Genomic DNA, 22,654 nt, shown 5'->3' on the forward strand with positions numbered 1-22,654 from the left:
TTGTCACCTTGATTTTTTATGTCTTTTTTTCTTTCTTTTTATATAAAGCTTTCTTTTTAAAACTTGTTGGATTTTTTCCTAGTTGGGGCTCAAGGAGATTGAGTCTGCAGCTCACCAGGGAATTGGTGGGAGGAATTGAAACAGGGTGATCTTCCAGGGTCATCCAGGAAGGAAGTAATGAGGAGACAAGGGGAGGGGGTTATTTCCCTTTGTGATGAGACTCGGGGCATCTGAGTCTTGGGGTCCCCCAGGGAAGGCTTTGGGGTGACTAGAGTGAGTCAGGCACTGGAATTCCTGGCTGGTGGCAGCGCTATCAGATCTAAGCTGGTAATTAAGCTTGGAGGTTTCATGCAGGCACCCCTTTTGGACGCTAAGGTTCAGAATTGGGACTTATGCTTTATGACAGAGGCAAATCACATCAGGAACTCTAACAGGTCTTAAGTGTATCCTCTTTGTTTGCCTAGCTGGGCCTCCTGGTAAACTGAGCAGTTCTGTCACCCCATCTCAGATGTTGTTAGTCAGGAGCTAGGCTAGATTCTACTGAACCCAGTGCTTACGTACCCCAGGACAGCTTATTCATGCTCTGGCTGTCCCAGAGCACAGTGATTTCAAATCCGACGATGATTGTACTGACCAGACTTATGATGGTAGGTCACGTGTCTGAATGTACATGTGTGACTGTTTGTCAGAATTCACCTGAGACCCATTACAGCTTTGGCTCAGGTCAGTCAACTGCATTGCAAAGCATCGGGTGGTCACCCCATGTACTTGCAGCACTGACCCAGGTGACTGCTTCCTGAAAATGTTTAGAAAGTGTTTACTCATTACCTTGTTAAGTTATAGAGCTTGGGTTCCCACGGTTGTAGCACTTGGGCCCAACTTGAGGAGGTTAAGAAGTCACAGCATAATCGGCTTTATATTCTTCATACAGCATTATTTGCTCAAATTGCACTACTTATTAATGAGGCTCTGCAAAAATAATCTGGCATTCTTCAACAAAAATACCACTGACCTGTAAAAGGGCTGTTAAGAAATATTATGTTCCATCTGAAGATTTGGAGTTTTTCTCATCCTTCTCCCAACTCCCTAGTTGTCAAGGCTGTAAATGAATGTGGAAGACAGCACCATGCTAAATCAATGCCATACGATAAAAATCAGAACTGTCTTGATTTTTGTCACAAATTATATTAATCTGTGATTTTCCAGTTTAGAATTGCCAACTGTCAACTGTTGATAGTGAAATATTGTCACACCAACTACTCAAAATTCAATTTATTTATTGAGCATCTACCACCAGAGCAGAGGGACCAATTCCAGGCAGTAATTAGAGGGTCTGCTCCTTGCCAGAACATCTCTGAAGGTCTCTCTGGATTCTGCGCCACAGCTGCTCACTCTATTTCTACATAGGTGGTCAAGAGAAGGGTCTCTTGGCTTCAACTCCCAGGATTTTCGAGGAAGGTCCAGAATACAGTCCTTCAACAACTTGAAATTGTTTGCGGAGAATACAGATAAGTCTCTGCATATGTTAAAAGATTCCACTTCCACTTTGTGCTCTCTGGGAATTTACACACCTGTGCATAAAAGGAAATTTAGTAAGTCCCAGACAGCTCAGAGATCTCATGGTGCTCAGTTCTCACTCTGAGACACCTTACCCCAAAGAAAGAGGTAGAGGTTCCAGAAAGAGACTGCCAATTACACAGGCATTGACCTTGCAACTCTCATCATCAAAATTGTGTTTTGATGGGGTGGTCGAGGTTCTCCTTAACAGCTGCTATTGTTGATGTGCATTCCTCGCTTTGGGGGCCTCCTTTCTCGTTTCCAACAAGTTTGGGAGCATATCATTATATACAAATAGGTTTTGGATATCATATCAGCAGGATACTCCATCCACTTTACTTCCCTCCCTCCATCCCACCCCCTTCCTCATCCTCTTCAGGGACTCCTCTCATGAGTACTTTCTAAAGTAGGAAAGAGATTCCCTCCTGAACTTAGGTGCTATAGAACTAGTCCCTGTAGAACAGAGAGAGAAAGGGTTTTATTTCAGGTACTTCCTGGTTCCAAAAGAGAGAAGTGAGTGGAAACCCATTCTAAATCTAAGACTTCTCAACGGGTTCATAAAGGTACAGATCTCAAAATGGAAACACTGTGAGCAATAATATCATCAGACTCATAGACTTTAAGGCCAGAAGAGATGGACCTGGGGGAATTCTGCGCAATGCAGACTTTTGCAGAAATTAACATTGTGCGTGCAGAATTTCCTTGCCTCCACAGAAATGGGCTACAGTGCTGCTAGCTGCCATTAAGGGCCACTGGACCCAGCAGAGCCCAGCTCACACAAAGAAGACCACTGCTTGTGGGGGGAAGAGGAGTGAGTAGAGGGTTTCTGGCAGCTGCAGTTCCCAGCATGCCCTGAAGGAGGAGGTGGTGTGCAGGAAACTCCATGAAAGCTTGGGATGAAGCATCAGGCTTTTTCTCCCTCTGGATCCCTGAGTTGTGCAGGGCGGGGGAGAAGTTGTGGCTGGGCTGAAGCAGTTGGGTATCTGGGCCTGGGTGGCCCTGCGACTGGGCCCTGAGGGGAGAGGTTGTTAGTGTCTGGCCCCCTGGCTGGGCTCGCAGTGGGAGAGGGGGGAAGGGGACAGAGGAATTAAACTTGGTTGTAATAGGGGTTTCTTTAGCTCTCTATTCTTGGGGGAACTTTTGTGTGTGTCTATATTGTTACACACACACTTGCTGACGGTTATTTTGAAATAAATTACCAAAATAAGTGAAACTGATGTGATTATATAGTGTTTTGACAAAATTAGCAGAATTTTAAAATATTGTGCGCAGAATTTTTAATTTTTTGGTGTGGAATTCCCCCAGGAGTAAAGGGACGATCGTAACCATATAGTCTGACCTCCTGTACTTTGCAGACCCCAGAACCTTGCTCACCTACTTCTGTAATAGACCCATAACTTCTGGCTGAGTTACTGAAATCCTCGAATCATGATTTAAAGGCTTCAAATTACAGAGAATCCACTACTTATATTAGTTTAATATAGTGACCTGGATCCATGCTGCAGAGGAAGGTGAAAGGCCCCCGAGTCTGTCAATCTGACCTGGGGGTGGGAAATTCTTTCCCGACCCCAAATAATGCAATCAGTTGGACCCTGAACATTTTGACAAGACCCAACAGCCAGACACCCGGGAAATAATTTTCTGTGGTAACTCAGGGCCCTCCCTATTTAGTGTGCCATCACCAGCTGTTGGGGATATCCGCTATTAGCATTCACGGATCAGTTACACGCCATCATAGGTAGTTTCATTGTACCATCCCCTTCATAAAGTTATCAAGTTCAATCTTAAAGCCACTTGGGTTTTTGCCCTCACTGCTACCCTTGAAAGGCTGTTCTCACTTATTCTGTACACTTTCTGACCTCCACGAGGTAGCTTTGCTTGCTGGTCCTTCCCATCTTCCATTCCTTGTAGGCTTTCTGCTTTCTCTTAATAATCTGTTTGAGATGCTTGCACATCTAGGTTGGTCTGCCACCCTTCCCTACAGAAATTTTTCCTCTTGCTTGGAATGCAGGCTTCAGATAACTTTTACAACTTTGATTTAAAGCAGTTCCAAGCCTTCTCCACATTCAGATCCTTGAGTTCTTCAGTCCAGTCCACTTCCCTAACTAATTCCTTTATTTTTTAAAGTTTGTCTTTTTGAAATCAAGGACCCCAATTACAGACTTATTTTTGTTTATGCTTCCATTTAGATTAAACTGAATTAGTTCATGATCACTTGAAGGTTGTCCCCTACCATAAGCTTTTCTATGAGGTATTCACTACTCACTAATACAAAATCTAAAATACCATCACCTCTTGTAGGTTCGGCAACTGTTTGAAGGAATCTGTCAGCTAATACATCCAGGAAAGCTGGGCCTTACTATTATTAGTAGCACTTGTCCTTCAATCTATATCTGGGAAGTTAATCTCCCATAATCACACAACTCTCTATCCAGATCCAAATTGGAGCCTGGGGGTCTGTAGCAGACCCCAAGCACTATCCCATGGAAGCATTTGGTAGCTTTCTTCCTCAAAGTAATTTTGACTCAGACTCTGTTTTATCCATTCCATGACTTCTGATTTCTTTGCAGTCTACCTCATCATTAATATACCATGCTACTCTACAACCTTTATCTTTATTTCTGCCTTTGCTGAACCAGCATATCTATCGGACAGACACAGCATGGATTTGCTGGTCATGATTCCTCAAGAAACCCTATACTCGTTAAATTCCTGGGCAGAGCCATCTAAAGAGTGCAGCCGAGTTCCCTTTTCGATGCCTCTAGCTTAAGTCTTTAGTGACGAAAGCCTCTGCTCTCACTTCTCCATCCTCCTCTTGACCAGCTGAAAATTCAAGGAATATGGTCTCCTCAGGAGGCCATCCTATTTATAAACATTGTAGAGCTCAGGTTATATGACTAGCATCAAGGCTTTCCTGTCTCTTCAGAGCTTAACCATCCAAGTGCTGACAGATAACATCACAGCAATGCTCTATGTCAATAGACAGGGGAAGTCAAGATCCTCTTCACTCTGTCAAGAAGCCAGACATCTTTGTGATTGCAGAATCCGTTATCGCATTACACAAATTTCGCTCCACCTGCCTGGTCCATGGAACATCCTGGAAAACCAACTCAACAGAGATTTTTCTGAAAACCATGAATAGTTCCTCAAAGACAAAAGTTCTCCACAACATCTTCTGTGGGTGGGAGTTTTCAAAATTAGGCCTGTTTGCAACGTATCACAACACATGTTTAACATTTTGCTACAGAGGTGCATGAACCCACTCTGACAGGTGCTTCCTCATCCCGTGGACTCCAGAATTACTGTATGCCTTTCTACTCATGCCTATGATACTCAGGGCTTTGAGGAAGCAGAGGAAGGATGCAGATCACATCATGATAGCACTGGTATGGGCTAGGCTGTTTTGGTGGCTGGTTAATGATCGGCACATCCACTAATCATCTTACTGGTTCTGTCCAACCTGCTGCCACAGAACATGGTGGAGCAGTTGAAGACAATCTTGTTAGGGAGCAAAGAGAGAAGCTGGGCAGATCCTGCACTTATCTTCTGCTGATTGGTTTGATGTTAAAGTTGGGTAGATGAGTATTTTGGGGTGCCTGGACCCTTCAATGGCTGCATGGGAAACTTTCCTTTCTTCCCTTTCCGGTTGTAGATGTGAAGGTCACTGAGGCCTAGGAAAAGCATTATTTGTAAACAAACAGCAAGTGGTAAATAACTAAGGTCTAAATCACTTCACATTGAGTTGGCTTGTGTAAAAGCATAAATATATAGCTACACTATTGTCCATTTTCACTTAATGTGCTGTGCACTTTAACAAAAATATCCAAACTAAAATGATGCTTTCTGTTTGCTGGCCTTGCACAATTGTTATGTAGTGCTACTTAGTTATAAAAGACTAACAAAGCATTGTTGTTAAATTCTAGCTCTGAAAAAATGGTTTCTATGTTGAAACTTACAGGAAAAATAACTATATCTTTGAGTATCAGAGGGGTAGCCATGTTAGTCTGGATCTGTAAAAGCAGTAAAGAATCCTGTGGCACCTTATAGACTAACAGACGTTTCAGAGCATGAGCTTTCCTGAGTGAATACCCACTTCGTCAGAAAGTAAGTATTCACCCACGAAAGCTCATGCTCCAAAACGTCTGTTAGTCTATAAGGTGCCACAGGATTCTTTGCTGTTTTTATATCTTTGAGGGTACCCTCGCAATTAAGATGTTCCTCAGGTTCATTTTTTTAAGTTTAATAGCCATACCATCTAGTTTCTGATACAGTATGATATGGGGCTTAGCAAATTTGTTGAATAGCTTCAAAAAATAAAATAAACCTTTCCAAACATGGTGTATGTTTTTGTTTTTTTTTTTTTTTTTTTAAAGGAAACTTTCAACTTAATCAATTTCATGAGATTCAACTTTTTTAAATTGACATAGCTTTCAACCTTTCCAGACCACTGTAATCTGATTTGTCTTGCATACCATAAGTTTCACCTCACTTCAAAACTACTTGCTTGCTTACTTATTTTTACCATATAATTGTAAAATAAATCAATTGGAATATAAATCTTGTACTTACATTTCAGTGGATAGTATATAGAGCAATATAAAACAAGTCATTGTATGACATTTTAGTTTGTACTGACTTTGTTAGTGCTTTTCATGAAGCCTGTTGTGAAACGAGGCAGATATCTAGATGAGTTGATGTACTCCATGGACTAGTTTTGTTTGTTTTTGTAATTAGGAAAAAAAGAGTATACTGCTTAAACAATTCCTTAAAATATAAGTACCTTCTCCTTTGTTTCTGAAGGCCTTTTCAGGTAGGATTCTCCTTGCTAACTGATTTTTCACAGATTCAGAAATTGACTCAAAATCAAATACACCAGGTATACTGAACACCATCTTTTGTTAATCATAGGCGCTACTTATAACACTAGTAGGTACCAAATTTTCAGACAGGATTTTTTTTCAAGTTGGTGGTGTCCATTTTAATGAAAATAATAATTGCTTTAGAATTCTGGTTTTAAATGCACATACGGTTTTATACAGTCTACCAAGCAGACAATAGTACAAAAGGTAAGAAGAAATAATTAAAGGGCATATGATGTGATGTGCGCTTTCAGACATAATCAGACTAAAAATAGACATTAATTAGCTTAGAGGGGCAGTTAAAATTATGTTGGGGGGAAGAGGGAAATTTGTAACATTGTCCATCACAATCCACCAAATAGTGATGAGCTGGAAGCTGTAATCTTCCTGAAAAGACTACTTGCAAAAGAGCTAAAGTATTTCCCTAAGCCACCTATGTGAGTATATGCAAATTTATATATGCAAAATTTTACGTTTTTAAGTGGGTTTGTATTTGGAAAAGTCACTAACACCAGACAATTCTTACTAGGTAGGTAGGCAGGCACAGTTTTTTGGTCATATTTACAACATCCACGAGATTAAATGGGAATGGAAGGGGAAGTAGTGGAATATTCCTCACCTCTAACTATAGACCATACTCGGGGCACTTCAAATGCCAATGAGGCTTGGATCAGATTGTGCAGATCTTTGTAATATGATTCTTATATGCTTTGATCAGCTAAAATAACTATGGTGACACTTTACTTTGAAGCATGATGATGACTTAACAGGCATTGGGATGAATAGATAAAGTTCATATGTGGAGCTATTGTTACAGGCTATTTGTAGACTCTTGCAGACAAACTTAATCAATTTACACTTTATATTTCCACTTATCTTTGTAATTATAAGGGCTAAGCGTTTGTATTTTTATGAAAGTTTACAATCTAGGGCACAAGAATTGGTTTATTGTTTGTAAAGCCTTTTTGATACAAGGTGTTACATATGTTCATTAGTCTAGAATTTACTATGAAATCCTTGCCTTTTTGCTGATCTTAGACTTTAAAGGCTAGTTTTCAAAAATGTATGTCCATAACTGACATATTAATGTAATGGAATTTTGGGGATAGCAAACAGAGTCAAGTATAAATATTTTTTTAAAAATATAAGAAAATGGTGTACAAGTACTGTTCACATGCACGTTATAACACCTCAGATTCCCAAGAGTGCTCAAGAGCCTTGTGACTTAGAAACACATTTTATTCTAACATATTTATTTGAAGATTGAGAGGTATGTGAGAAATTAATAAAAATCTAACTTCAGCTTTCGAAAGGTATCGTTCTAAATAACTAGGTACACAAACAGTTGCAGAAAGCTTCTGACCTCCTTACACACACTTCTGAATAATTGTTCTGCTGCTCATGTTAACACTTGAGGGTATGTGTAAACTTGGAGCTGGGGGTCTGATTCCTAGCTGTCATAGACATGCTTGCACTAGCACGCATCAAGCTAGCGTGCTCAAAATACTACTGTAGCATGGGCAGCTGTGAGCAGAGGTGTTCAGGCAGATTTGTACTTAGTGTGGCTAGCTTGTGCTGCTGCTTTCTGCTGCCCATCCAACTCTGGCTATGTTGCTATTTTTAGCACACTAGCTTGCTGAGAGCTAGCATGAATGTCTCTCTCTGAGCTGGGAATCACACCTGTAGCTCCAAGTGTAGACATACTGTAATCTTTCTCACTTGTTTAGCCTGTGTTGAAAAATAGTTGTTTAGTCTTTTGATGCAAACTGTCTTTAAAGTTATCTATTTAGGTGATATGTCTAGCTAGTGCTGTGTATACAGCAATGCTGTGTATACAGTGAATTCCACTGGTATGAAATGAAACCAGAAATATTTTCTGGTACTTGACCAAAATATATTTTCCTTCTAAATTTAACATAGCAAGGTCTGTCTTAAATTTTACCCAGGCATCTCATTATATATTATGTGCTGAAACTGATACAGTATGACATCCCTACGTGGAGCCTTCTGTTGCAAAACAAGCACAGACTGAACTGTTCTATCATCTATAATTTATTTCAACTTCTGTTTATTCCTTAGGTTACCAGTACTGCGCTGTAGGGTTGTATGGAAACATCTATAACTTGGTAGGCGTCTTGGTAGAAATGCTAGCATACCTGCTATTACATGGACTAGCCAAATTAATGTGCTTTAGTCTGCATCTTCAATTAAGGCAGCAGCATTAGTATTGCTATTCCACAGCTGGCACTAAGCCATGTGGGAGTGTACTGCACCATAGCCAGACACTAGATGGTATCTCTTAATTAAAATACTTGGCTGTGTTTGTTTGTGTAGTTTCTTTAAAGCAATAAGTGGTCTACAGAACTGATTATTGATTTTAAAAAAAAGTTTGAATCCCATTTTGTTATATTGAGATAGCAGATGTTTGGGATGTTTTTCCATTTCCCCTAAATCAGTTCTTTTACTAAGTGGTTCAGAAATTAATGTTTTATGTGTAGCTTTCATGGCTTAGACAATAAGTTGTCTGGTAGCCAGAGAAGTGGCACAGACTTTAAATGTTTCATAGCAGTATTTCTAATGCAAAAAAGAAGAGCTTGCTCTTATGGTTGGGATCAGGAAGTACTCTCAATTTACTTCCTAAAGTTAGTAAGCTGTGACTGACAATCGTTTGATGACTTGCTGCCTGGGGTGAAAGAAGCCCTGGCAGCTAAATGTAATCATTAGGAAGAATGTTTAATTTGGGGTAGGGGGATTGCATTTCACGAGCTCCATGGTGCTCCAATCAAGGATTGGGTTTGTTGGGCACTGTACAAAAACAATCTCTTCCCCTCAGAGTTTACAGTCTAGGTTTAATATAGGGTGACCAGATGTCCCAATTTTATAGAGACAGTCCCGATATTTGGGGCTCTTTCTTATATAGGCTCCTATTACCCCCCACCCTNTTTATGTGTAGCTTTCATGGCTTAGACAATAAGTTGTCTGGTAGCCAGAGAAGTGGCACAGACTTTAAATGTTTCATAGCAGTATTTCTAATGCAAAAAAGAAGAGCTTGCTCTTATGGTTGGGATCAGGAAGTACTCTCAATTTACTTCCTAAAGTTAGTAAGCTGTGACTGACAATCGTTTGATGACTTGCTGCCTGGGGTGAAAGAAGCCCTGGCAGCTAAATGTAATCATTAGGAAGAATGTTTAATTTGGGGTAGGGGGATTGCATTTCACGAGCTCCATGGTGCTCCAATCAAGGATTGGGTTTGTTGGGCACTGTACAAAAACAATCTCTTCCCCTCAGAGTTTACAGTCTAGGTTTAATATAGGGTGACCAGATGTCCCAATTTTATAGAGACAGTCCCGATATTTGGGGCTCTTTCTTATATAGGCTCCTATTACCCCCCACCCTCTGACCTGATTTTTCACACTTGCTGTCTGGTCACTCTAGTTTGATATAACACAGCAGATGAATGCAACTGACAAATTAGAGGTATAGAGAAAGAGGAGGACAAGACAACAGTAACATTTCTAGCTTTCTCTAAAATGCTCCTACAGCCCTGAGCAGGCCTGGGTAGATGACAAGATGTTCAGGGTCAAATGTCTGGATGAAAAGATGGTGTAAATAAAACGTGGTGAGTTTTTAGGCACCAGGAAACTTCTTAGGAAAAGAAGACCTTATCCAGAGGGGATGAGGTCCTTCTTGATAAATCCCTTTGCCCATTCATTCCAGCCCCAACCTTTAGAAGTGGAACCAAACTTCTAATATGAAGATAATCAATGCTTTGGAGAGCTATTAAAACTACGAGTTGGAAGTGTGGTGTAGGTAAGCCAATAGGTGTTGAAGAGTCCTTGGAGTAGACAGAGATTTGCTAAGGATATTAAAAAAAAAAAAATCTGTATCTGGTTTAAAAAAATTTGTCCAATTATAACTCCTCTGGAAGAGGGACAGATTGAGAGCAGCACATAGGTGCAGTCTACAATGAAGTATGTGGGAAAATAGTTAAATATACATGAACACACTAAAAAAAAACTACATATATCTGTCCCAGTGCAAAAAACTTACAAGCAGAAATAAGTGAATTAATTTGTGTAGCAATGGAAGAGAACCTTGGGTTAATATGCTAATAGGAATGTGGTGAAATGCCAAAAATCATGGAATGCTGTAGTGCCTGGAGATAAACTAGACCTGAACTTTCATGTTTGTGTGTATCCAAGTAAGATTCATGCAAAATTGCACTTTGGAAGATATGGCCCATGTTGATTGTGTATTTATTTGCCTTTTCCTATAGTAACATTATAAAGTAGTTAACAGTTAAGAACTCTTATACTACAGTTAAATATTTTTTGGAGGTTATAGTTGTCTGTGGAAATAATATTGATCATCTGCAAAGCAAATGCTTTAAGATTTACAATAAACAAGATATAAGTTGTTTGGAAGTAAACATGGGATTATAGGTCCTAAAATGGAATTGAGGGACCATTGCAAAAGGGATTAATTTAGTTTTTGGTGCAGGCTGTTCACAGATTCCTTCACTAGTACATTTTGTACCTTAGTGCTTCATGGCAAATGAAGCCTCTAGTCAGTTTTTGTGACTTCACTAATGGTTTAATCACCATGAAATTTGGCTGGATCGGAGGAGCTGCTTAAGGGTAAGAACATCTGTTTAGGTAGAGAAATTGAATCAACGGGCTCAGCGGGTAGGTATCAATGGCACACTCTCTAGTTGGCAACCAGTAACAAGTGGTGTGCCCCAGGGGTCTGTCTTAGGGCCCGTTCTATTCAATGTGTTCATTAATGATCTTGATGATGGGATAGCTTACACATTAAGTAAATTTGCAGATGACACCAAGTTGGGGGGAGTGGTGGACACGCTGGAGGGCAGGGATAGGATTCAGGGAGACTTAGACAAATTGGAGAAGTGGGCCACAAGAAACCTCATGAAGTTCAACAAGGACAAGTGCAAAGTCCTGCACTTAGGACAGAAAAACCCCATGCACTGCTACAGGCTGGGGACTGTTTGGCTAAGTAGCAGTGCTGAAGAAAAGGATCTTGGGGTTACGGTAGATGGAAAGTTGAACATGAGCCTACAGTGTGCTCTTGTAGCCAAAAAGGCTAATAGCATACTGGGCTGTATTAGTAGGAGTGTTGCCAGCAGATCGAGGGATGTGATTATTCCCCTCTATTCGGCACTGGTGAGGCCGCATCTGGAATATTGTGTCCAGTTTTGGGTGCCACACTACAAAAAGGACGTGGAACAATTGGAGAGAGTCCAGCGGAGGACAACAAAAATGATTAGAGGACTAGAGCACATGACTTATGAAGAGAGACTGAAGGAACTGGGCTTATTTAGCCTGCAGAAGAGAAGACTAAGGGGGGATTTGATAGCAACCTTCAACTACTTGAAGGGATGCTCCAAGGAGGAGGGAGCTAGGCTGTTCTCAGTGGTGACGGAGGACAGAACAAGGAGCAATGGTTTGAAGTTGCAGCTGCGGAAGTCGAGGCTGGATATTAGAAAAAACTTTCTGACTAGGAGAGTGGTGAAGTATTGGAATGGGTTACCTAGGGAGGTGGTAGAATCTCCATCTTTAGAGCTATTTAAGGTCCGGCTAGACCGCACCCTGGCTGGGATTATTTAGGGAAAGTGGTCCTGCCTTTAGCAGGGGGTTGGACTAGATGACCTCATGAGGTCCCTTCCAACCTTTTGATTCTATGATTCTATGAAATTGTTGGGACCTTGGTATAAGATTTTGTCAAGAACGTCCAGAGAGCTAACATTCTAAGGATACAAGTAGGGATGTGAAAGGTTAGCTGATAAGCATTAGGCTTACCATTAACCCCGGAGGCTCCGTGCTGGCTGGAGTACGGCTGGTCGAAGTAGTCCCAGCTGCGTTCGGCTGGCCAGAGGACCACATTCCTGGCTGTACCAGGCTGGCTGGCCAGCCAGCAGAACCCTGGTTCGGTGGGACCCCGGCCCCCGGCCCCAGCCTCTCCAGGCTGGCTGGAGCAACCTCAGTTAATCGGTTAAATGATATAATTTTAATAGTTTAACCGGTTACCTTTTTAAACTGATATTTACATCCTTAGATACAAACATGTTTATTTAAACACCCAGCCACCACCACCATCACTGTGGGGAATAATGTAGGAAGAGTCTTGAGGGAAAGTACTCGGTATCTGTAATTTCAGACTTTTCTAGTCATGGGGTAGATAACATAAAAAGGCAAATGAGGCAGATACTGAGGGTAGATGAAGAGAGCTGAGATACGGGTAGGGTTGAAGTTGTAAAGAACCTAAAAGGAGCAAAGAAGCATCCTGAACTTAGTGCAGTAGCAAATTAGAAGCCAGTGAACGAGTTTCAGGAGGATTGGTGATAATCAGAGGAAGATTTTGGCATCAGCTTTTCGATAGCTTGGAGAATTCAGAGGGGTGAGAGGTGTGGAGGGCAACCAACAAGAAGCTACTATCCTTAAGATGTGAGGTGACCAAATATAAACCGGGGTTGCACCAGTAGGGGTGAAGTGGAAAAGTTAATTGTAGTTATCATTGAGAAAGTAGAGAGGGGATGTGTTGAGATTCAGGAGATATAGTGCAATAAAGGACTGCCTAAGGAATTGAAGTATTCAGGACTACAGTGTGTTAATCTACTAGTGTTTGAAATCTGGTCTACTATTCGAAACATCTGTATTTGTTACAAGCTGTTGGTGGGTGGGCTGATGAAGTATAACTGGCTTACTGTGTATTAACTGATTCATCTTCAAAGAGGTAATACCATCTTAATAAGATAGTGTTGAAAGAGAGAAAATAAAATAAAATCCTTGAACCATTTCTGACCCCATCTTAAATATTTGTCTTGAATTGAGTAGTGATATGACCTTGAATATACCTGTTGAACAGAACATAAATTCCAACACTAAAGCCATTTTTACTGTAGATATTAACTTTACTGTTTTTCATTTTTCATTGTATTGCTTCTTCTGGCTTCCCTTACTTTCTGTTTAACGTTATAGAAGATGATACACGTTACTTATAGCTGCATAGTTTAATCATTTTAAATCCATGTCTTTAAGGACTTGCTAATTTTCATAAGCTTTGAAGACCGATTGCATGGAAAAGCTACCGTCAGTGATATAGAACTTAATTATCTCCATTCAGCATCAGTTCTTAGCTGTTTTGCTTACCTATTTTGTCATTCAGTATCTTTGTATGCTTTTATAAACATTTTTTAAAAAGACTCCCTAAGTATTGCTAATAGGGTGGTCAAGCAATTAAAAAATTAATTGCAATTAATCACGCTGTTAAACAGTAGAATACCATTTATTTTAAATATTTTTGGATGTTTACTACATTTTCAAATATATTAATTTCAGTTACAACACAGAATACAAAGGGTACAGTGCTCACTTTATATTATTTTTTATCGCAAATACTTGCACTATAAAAAACAAAACAATTGTATGTTTCAATTCACCTCATACAAGTACTGTAGTGCAATCTCTTTATCATAAAAGTTGAACTTACAATGTAGAATTATATACAAAAAAAACCTGCATTCAAAAAGAAACAATTAAAACTTTAGAGCCCACAAGTCCACTCCAGTCTACTTCTTCAGCTAATCACTCAGACAACACTAGGTTGGTTACAATTTGCAGGAAAGAAATGCTCCATGCTTCTTGTACAATGTCACCTGAAAGTGAGAACAGACATTCACAATGACACTTATGTCTTGCAACGCTAGCTACTTACGTGCCAGAAGATCAGTATGTCCTTTCATGCTTCAACCACCATTCCAGAGGACATGCGCCATGCTGATGATGAGTTCTGCTTGATAAAGTCCAAGCAGTGTGGACTAATGCGATGTTCATTTCATCACTCTGAGTCAGATGCCACCAGCAGAAAGTTAATTTTCTTTTTGATGGTTTGGTTTCTGTATTTCCGCATCAGAGTGTTGCTGTTTTAAGACTTCTAATAGCATGCTCCACACCTGTCCCTCTCAGATTTTGAACGGCACTTCAGATTCTTAAACCTTGGGTTGAGTGCTGTAGCTATTTTTAGAAATCTCACATCAGTACCTTCTTTTTGTCAAATCTGCTGTGAAAACGTTCTTAAAACAAATGTGCTGAGTCATCATCCGAGAGTGCTCTAACATGAAATATATACAGAATGCGGGTAAAACAGAACAGGAGACATATAATTCTCTCCCTAAGGACTATTTTCGCAAATTTAATTGATGCATTATTTTTTTAATGAGCATCAGCAGCATAGAAACATGTCTTCTGGAATGATGCTGAAGCATGGAAGGGGCATACAAATGTTTATCATATCTGGCATGTAAATACATTGCAATGCCGGCTATATAAACAAACTTGTTTATCTTAGTGATTGGCAGAATAAGAAGTAGTACTGAGTGGACTTGTAGGCTCTAAAGTTTTTTACACTGTTTTGTTTGAGTATTATTATGTAACCAAAAAAATCTGCATTTGTAAGTTACACTTTCATGATACAGAGATTGCACTTCATTACTTGTATGAGGTGAATTGAAAAATACTGTTTCTTTTGTTTATCATTTTATAGTGCATATATTTGTAATAAAAAATCATAATATAAAGTGAGCACTGTGCACTTTGTATTCTGTGTTGCAACTGAAATCAATATTGAAAATCCAAAAATATTTTAAAAATGTCAATTGGTATTCTATTGTTAAGTGCAATTAATCATGATTGATTTTTTAAAATCGTGATTACGTTTTTTGAGTTAATCGCATGAGTTAACTGCGATTGACAGCCTTAACTGCTAAACAAAACCTAATGAAAAATACTTTGAGGAATGTAAAAAGTGAGTCATTAATGATGATGTCTGGCTTGTTTAAATAATGTACATTTAATAGGGCCCTTAGTGGCAATGAAAATTGCTGAAAATACCGTAAAACAATAAAGACTGTACGTGTGCAGTAATATCCTGTTTTGCTGCTTCATCCACCCAATCCATTTGTCTACATATGATACATTTGTTCCCTCTAATTCACTGTCCTGTAGGATTTAACATGTGTATTTTTTTAACATTCAAACAGATGTGTTCAAAAATAGAATCTCCAATATCTTTTTACTGAGAAGGGGGAAGATGAACTTGATTTTCTTCTGACGCGGTCACAAGACTGCTGCTGCAGTAGGGGCTTAATGCTGTTTACGTCGTCATTTTACATAGCAACATCTCCCTGGGGATTTTTAAACAATGCAGCTGTTCATGAAAGATGAAGAAGGGGAAAAAATAGTTGCATCTGCCATTAGGAAAAAAAAAAGCTGCAAGCAAACCATTGAGTGCAGTAGATTCATGATTCTGCATGAATGGACAACAGAATCATGGGAGCTGCTATTTTTTTCCTGAATGGAAGAGAGCATCATGGGATTGTGGCTGCTTCTGATCTTTTTGTGAATGATTCTTTTCCATTTAAGTTGGCACCATTTTTGTGAATGATTTAAAACAATTTTTCTGCAACCATTGTTTAAAATGTGCATAAATTACTGAAGGAGCACGAAAATAGTGCTTTTTTCATCTAATTTAGACTATTTTGGTCACCACCTTTTGTTTTGCTGATATCCAAGGTGGCATTGTGCTGATTTTAATTTAACATAATTATTTTAACTTGATGGAAAGAGAATTAGGCTACAGAGAGATTTTATCCTTAATTCTTGAATAAAATTTCAGAAATTATAACAATGTAATTTGTTCCACCATGCTGCAAGAGTGGAAGTAATACTATGTTGAATGATTTTGTTGGCCTTGTGTAACCTGTAGTTGTCCCTTTTTTTTCCTACTTCCTTTCTTCTGTGCTCTTCTGGCTTCTTGGTTTCTTAAACATCAAAAAAGTCAGGGTTAGGGGTAGAGATGTAGGGCAACAGGAATCTGCGCACACTTAAGCTGCAGCACCTTCTGCACCAATAGTCTTTTGCCAATGTTAGTGAGCCACTTAAACTGCATAAATATTTGAAGTACAATGGTCCCTGATCCCATTGTACTTCAACATTCATCATGTAACAGATACTTGAATTTTGCTTCTAATTTTTGGATTTTGTATGGTATGTATTAACCTGTCTAATTTGCTAACTCCATGGACCCTCATGAACAGAAGGTGCTGAATCTTTTGAGCTCTTGTGGTGAGAGAGTACTAGTTGAATGTGTCTTTAAAGAGTTGGAAGATTTTAATAATACTCTGAAAGTTTATGCATAAATCAAAACAGCCTAACAGTAAAACACTTGCCCTGCATAAATGAATGTGACACTGTATAACAGTGTTTTGAACTAACAGTATAGTAGTTTGTCTTAAACCGTAATGACTTAAGTATCCTTTGTATTTTAAAAATTGGAATGGCCAAGTCCTTTAACTTAACTGTATTCAACTTTTTGGGTTTGTTTGTTTGTTATTTTTCAGAAGAGAAATTCAAAGTGGAAACAAAAATTATTGCTGCTGACTTTGGTGAGAGAGAAGATATTTACAGCAGAATTAAAGCAGGACTGGAAAGCCTTGAGATTGGTGTTTTAGGTTTGTATCTGACCTGTTTCTAGATTTTTACATGCTGGAGATTTTTGTCTTGATGTCCCTATTAGTTTGCTCCCCTCTGCCCCAGTATTAAAGTTTATTGAAACCAGCCTGCAAAGGCTGTGGATATGACTGAGCTGAAAACTTCTTATGGCCCTGATTCCTAAAAGCATCCCTATTCAGGAGAGCACTTACTCCTGTGCTTAAGTTCTTTCCTGAATCAGGATGCTTCTGTTGATGCATTTTTGGATGCTTTATTTTTATTCATATTACTAAAGGCTCGTCTTCGGCTCTGTGCCTTTAATACTTTAAATACTCAGCTATCTAACCTAGTAGCAGCTTGGAGCCCAACCAGATACCAAGATTATGAACCTAAATGCCCTTAAATCAGTTCAATTCAATTTTTAAACTACAGAAGTTGTCAAAGTGGGGGAGGTGGGGGGTGGAAGTTTTGTATTAAAACAAAAAACCAAACACAAGTTTCTGCCCTCTCATATCTCTGTTGGGTGGATAAGATCTTCCCAGGGTAGAACTACCCCTGATGATGAGTAGTATTTGATCCTCTCCGGCCTTAACCAAAGGGGCTGATATCTTCTCCTTGCCTTCTGATTACTTCCCATAACCCTCCAGTTTACATCAGGAAGCTGTAATGGAAGCCAGCTAACTTCAAGCTGCCTAACTTTAGTGTTCATAAGACATAAGGGGGCAAATGAGTCATTAAAGTCAGGCTACGATCTTACTTTTTTTGTACTCGTAACACACTTTTGTTATATAAATACCTTCAATAGGACTCGGGACAAATGGTGCATTTGTGATCACACATCAGCACTGAAAATGCTTCTGCATTTATTCATAAACCCCAGCTCTAATGAAACCAAATGGTTAGTTTTTTCTGTTCTTTGTGTGTAGAGTAGCAGTTGAATCCTGTGGGAACGATACTAACTTTTAGTTACAGAGCTGCTGAAGCTTAGTAGCTAGGGTATAACATCAAGTCGTTGACTTCCTGCTTCAGGAGGTTCAGGTTTGACTATGTTCTGGTCATATTGGTTAGCTCTGTTCAGCCTATTGCACTTCTCCTTTGGGTACCATACAGTATCTTGAAGATGCTGCAGTAGTCTTGGCATTTTCTCATCGAAAGGGTAGGAGAAGACAAGGTGATTATTCTGTTTGCTTCACTGAACTTAAAATCAGTAGGTAATTCAAACCAGTTCTTAAGCTCAAGAACCTGCAGAGTTTCCTCAGGATAAGACGACTTACTTTAGATTCAGACAATTCAGTAAAGGGATTTTCTTGAAACTATATATTTATACTGAATTTCCCTGTGTGTGTATATGTATTCCTATGCACCTTTCTCACAGTGTATTTCTACAGTTTTCCGTTATGGGGATGAGAACCCATAATGGTGAACAGTGGCTTGAGATCTCACAAATCTGTCATCTGAAGCTCTCAAAAAGATAACACCGTTTTACGACACCCATGTGAGGTAAATTAAGAATGTATTCAAAATGTCCAGAGTGTTTTAGGGTACAGTGGCAGCTGGGATTAGAACAAAGGAGTTCTGACTCCTGCTCCCCAACTTGATCTATAAGACCAAATTTCTTCCTAAACCAGAACAAATGCATATAGAATAGTTTTGCATTTAAGAAAAAATCAATAATATTTCTTTGGCAAAGGTAATCCTGGATTTCTGTAGCCTCAAATTGCAGTGGTCTGTGCTAGCTCTATGGTATCCATTGCAAATGTTCCAAGGTTCTTGAGCTGCTTAAACTGTCTATTGGCAGTTGTAAAGTATGTTGCCTTTAAGAGAGCACCAGCACCTACCAGGGCAATTCTTTTTTTCCCAGATGATGTGATAACCCATTGTCCCTTTAAAACTGGCAATTTACAGATTCAAATTATAGGTAATCCATAAAGGCAGTAATTTACTGATTGTCAGAACATCAAGTTTATTTTAAAGATGCGAGGCAGCATTATATATTTCTGTGGCATTAATTGCTGTCCAAGGTCTATGTTCAATCTTCTGCCAATATTGTCCATATGGGTGCCTGAGAAGACATGGGTTTAAGTGACCCTAACCAATCCTCACTTGGGCTGATATGCAGGAGTAACTTTAGTGGCAGCTCAGTACTCACTATTGCAGGCTCGGGTTCTTTGCACTAGGTCCTGATTACTTTTAACCTTTCACTTATATGCACACAATAGTCTGCATCTACACTGGGCAGAATCAAGACCTGTGCGATTGCAAAGTCATAGCACAACTTCATACTAAAGTTTTTACAGATTAAAATCCTTGTAAACTCCTTTTTATTTGGAAGTTACTTCTCACCCACATGTAAAGGCTAGAGTTTGCATAATGTTTTGCTGTGTGTTCAAAACAGCATCTGTCAGTGACTTTGAACATGTGCTAACTGCAGCAATATGTTAAATAGGCAGAGATGAGAGATTTTCCTTGTACCACTTTAAATAGTGGGCATCTTAAATGAAGTTTGACAAACTTGAGACACTGTCCAGGTCAGCAGACTCAACTTTTTAGGTTAATACACAATTTTCTGTCACTTTCCATCTGGTTTCAATTTTATTTTAAACAAAATTTTAGTTAATTTTAAGATGGCTACAAAACTTATTAATGAGAAAGCTGCAGTGATAAGGGCTGCACTCCTACCACCGCCAGTTCCAGTACTGAACTGAGTGTGAGCAGGTGAATGCAAAGCCCAGGGCATGACTGGCAAGGTTTCTTGTAAACTTTCCTCTATTTCCTGCTCACAAAAATGGACCAGGCAGACAAGTCAGGAAAATTCCTCAAGTTCTGTGTTGATGCCCATGATCATTCCTGTGGATGAGGTGGTACTCTGTACATGAGATGCCCAAAATTAAGTGTTAGCTCCATCAAGTGATTTGCTATGCTCATGTTTCATGGAAATCTTTATAAAATCACCATCAATTTAGAACTAGTTTTGCTTGCATACGTTTCACAGATGAATTCCTGACCACCCTTTTTGCTAGCAGAGCCAGGCTTTGGGCTCCATAAAGGACAATTGCATTTTTAAAGTTGATTTCTAGTTTTTCCCTTGCAGATAGCCCTGGAAATGGAAATGGATTGCTAAAATTGAAAAGATTACATAGCTGGGCTCCATTCTTCAGTAAAAAGTTGAGTGGGGGGGAAGATGTGGAAATTTAAATATCTCCCTAACACACACTTACTTATGAGTTAATTTTTCAGAAAAATCATGTCCCTAACTCTTCACTCTGCCATGAGTTGTTCCTTCCTCATAAAAGGGCTGATAACGGTGGCCAAAACTTTGTTATATTTAGGATGACGGGTTGCAAAAAAATGTGTGCACACTTCCCCCTCCCCCCCCCCAGTACTGACACTGCTTGTTAAAACTTATATGCCTCTGAGGGTATCTACACTGCAGTAAAATACCCATGGCTGGCCCCGATCAGCTGACTTTGGCTCAGGCTGCCGGGCTATAAAATTGCAGTGCAGACACTTGCATTGAAGCCTGGGCTCTGGGACCCTCCCCCATCACAGGGTCCTAGTGCCCAGGCTCCAGCCCAAGCCCAGATGTCTGCACTGCAGTTTATAGCCCCATAGTCTGAGCCTTGTGAGCCTGAGTCAGCTGACATGAGCCAGTGACGGGGGTTTATTGCAATGTACACATACCTGGAATGCGCAGAACACTTGCTAATGGTCTGGAGGATGTTTATTTCTCCTCATTTCCAGGTAATGTATTTTTAGGATTCTTGTAAAGAAATTTACATGGGTAAGTAGTTGCTGTAAAGGGGTTTGGAAATCTTGAATAGGAGAGGTATACTTGAGACCATCTTGGAATGAAGTTTAATAACCTCTGCTTATAACTAATCTTCTGTCAGTTTCCTCCACATATTTTTAATATCCTTGATATTGAAATGATTTTTCAGACACTATCTTAAAATGCAACCTTTTGCTGTCCATGCAACTGACACAAAGATCCCATGACACTTCTCGTAAAAACATTTGCCTCAGTGTCATTGGCCAGAAAGTTTCCCTTCTCCTGCATGAACTCCAACCCCAAAGGTGAATGCATTTCAACAATGCTGTTAATATATTACTAGTACAGTACTTTAGGATCCTATGGGATGGAAGGCACTATAAAAATGTTGGATCCATAGCAACTGACTATGGTGTGTCTATAGATTGACTTTAGTGGGTATGTCTACATTGAAATGTAAGCCCAAGAGTTAGTGGAATTCAAGTTAGCAGACTCTGGGTGTGTTAACCTAGGAGGCTTGTGTGTCTGCACTCATTTGTAAACCCCAGGTTAGGAATTATTGAACTGTGTGTCCCAACCTGGGCCTCCAGTGTCTACACTGCATTATGTGTGCCCAAGTCTAGCCACCATATCCCAAACTTTCAGTGCCCTCCCAGAATGTGGCCACTCTAGCCCTTTGTTCATGTTGCAGTGTGGGGAAAAAATTTTGTCCAGAGGACAAGGAGCGTAGGTGTGTGTGGAAGTGTGGGATTCTTGTGCCCTGGGAGTCTGCCAAGATTTCAGTGGGGCTGCATTTACACTGCAGAGCAGTAGAGCTTGAACCCGAAGTTGTGGTTTGACGCAGGCTCAGGCCCTCCACCTCCGTGAGGCCTCAGGATCCTGGATTCGTATGTAGACAGAAGGGGGTTTAGGTTTGAGCCTGAGTTTGAACCCTGAGTTTGAACTGAAGTGTTGGCTTGTTCAGTGAGGTCAACAGCAAATAAATGTACATGAAACAAAGATTCTGTTTTCATGTTATTGTCTTTCATAATGAAGTCAGAATGAGAATATATAAGACAGAAGCAGCATTGTTTGAGTGGGATTAGAAGTTTTCCATGATTTGTTAGTGTTTAGACTACTAGAATATGAATATTGGCTTCATATCTGGGTTTGTCTACACTAGCAATTTACAGCACTGCAACTTTCTCACTATGGAGTGTGAAAAAACACCCCCCTGAGCGCAGCAAGTTTCAGTGCTGTAAAGCGTCAGTGTAGACAGTGCCCCAGCACTGGGAGCTACGCCCCTCGTGGACGTGGGTTTTTTTTAGTGTGCCGGGAGAGCTGTCTCCCAGTGTTCTGCCGTGACCACACAAGCCACGGTAAAGTGCTGCAACGGCAGTGCTTTAGCATTGCTTGTGTAGACTAGCCCTCGGAGAACAACGCTCAAGTATTGCATTAAAAAATTAGGTTTAAACAATTAACAGATTCTCTGTTCATTTTAAATGCTGCCAATGGGGGAGATTTCACAGATCTGAAGAACGTGAAAACAACTTGTGGAACAGTTTACTATGGTGAATCCCCGTGTAATGAGCCTTTGAATAGACAGAGAAAGCAAAACCCAAACCCTTTCATAAGGCAGATAAGATTTGTCAAAAACATGCACTGCTTAATGTACTAAGATGGTTATTAATGAGATTTCTCTTGCACTCCTATTCGTGCTCCCCCCCACCCCCAAGCTACTGAAGCTCTTTGACACAGTGCCTTCAGTGAGCTTGCAGGTTGCTGCTCGTGTTGGTTACTGCTGCCATCTACTGTCCTAACACAGCAGTTGCTGATTTAGGAGTGGTGGTAATTTTGTCCATTTCAGTGTACTTCACTTTCTAAGGCTCCCTTCTGCTACAAATTGTGTGTGTGTGTGTGTGTGCTGTTTTTTTTTCTTCACAGAAATTACAAGGCTGAGCAGAACCACGGTGATGGCCTATGAA

The 22,654-nt window shown here is 39.9% G+C and overlaps 1 protein-coding gene across 3 annotated transcripts in view; it reads left to right on the forward strand.

Annotated features, from left to right (window-relative positions):
• Positions 1 to 22,654, forward strand: part of HSD17B12 (hydroxysteroid 17-beta dehydrogenase 12) — a 192,258-nt gene that overhangs the window by 115,927 nt on the left and 53,677 nt on the right. For all 3 annotated transcript variants that reach the window (XM_075065267.1, XM_032790408.2, XM_032790407.2), the window contains one exon: positions 16,831 to 16,941. In XM_075065267.1, coding sequence (XP_074921368.1) covers positions 16,831 to 16,941 — 111 coding nt within the window. The remainder of the gene's footprint in view (positions 1 to 16,830; positions 16,942 to 22,654) is intronic.

The sequence above is a fragment of the Chelonoidis abingdonii genome, chromosome 4 (assembly GCF_003597395.2).
Source record: "Chelonoidis abingdonii isolate Lonesome George chromosome 4, CheloAbing_2.0, whole genome shotgun sequence".
NCBI lineage: Eukaryota > Metazoa > Chordata > Testudines > Testudinidae > Chelonoidis > Chelonoidis abingdonii.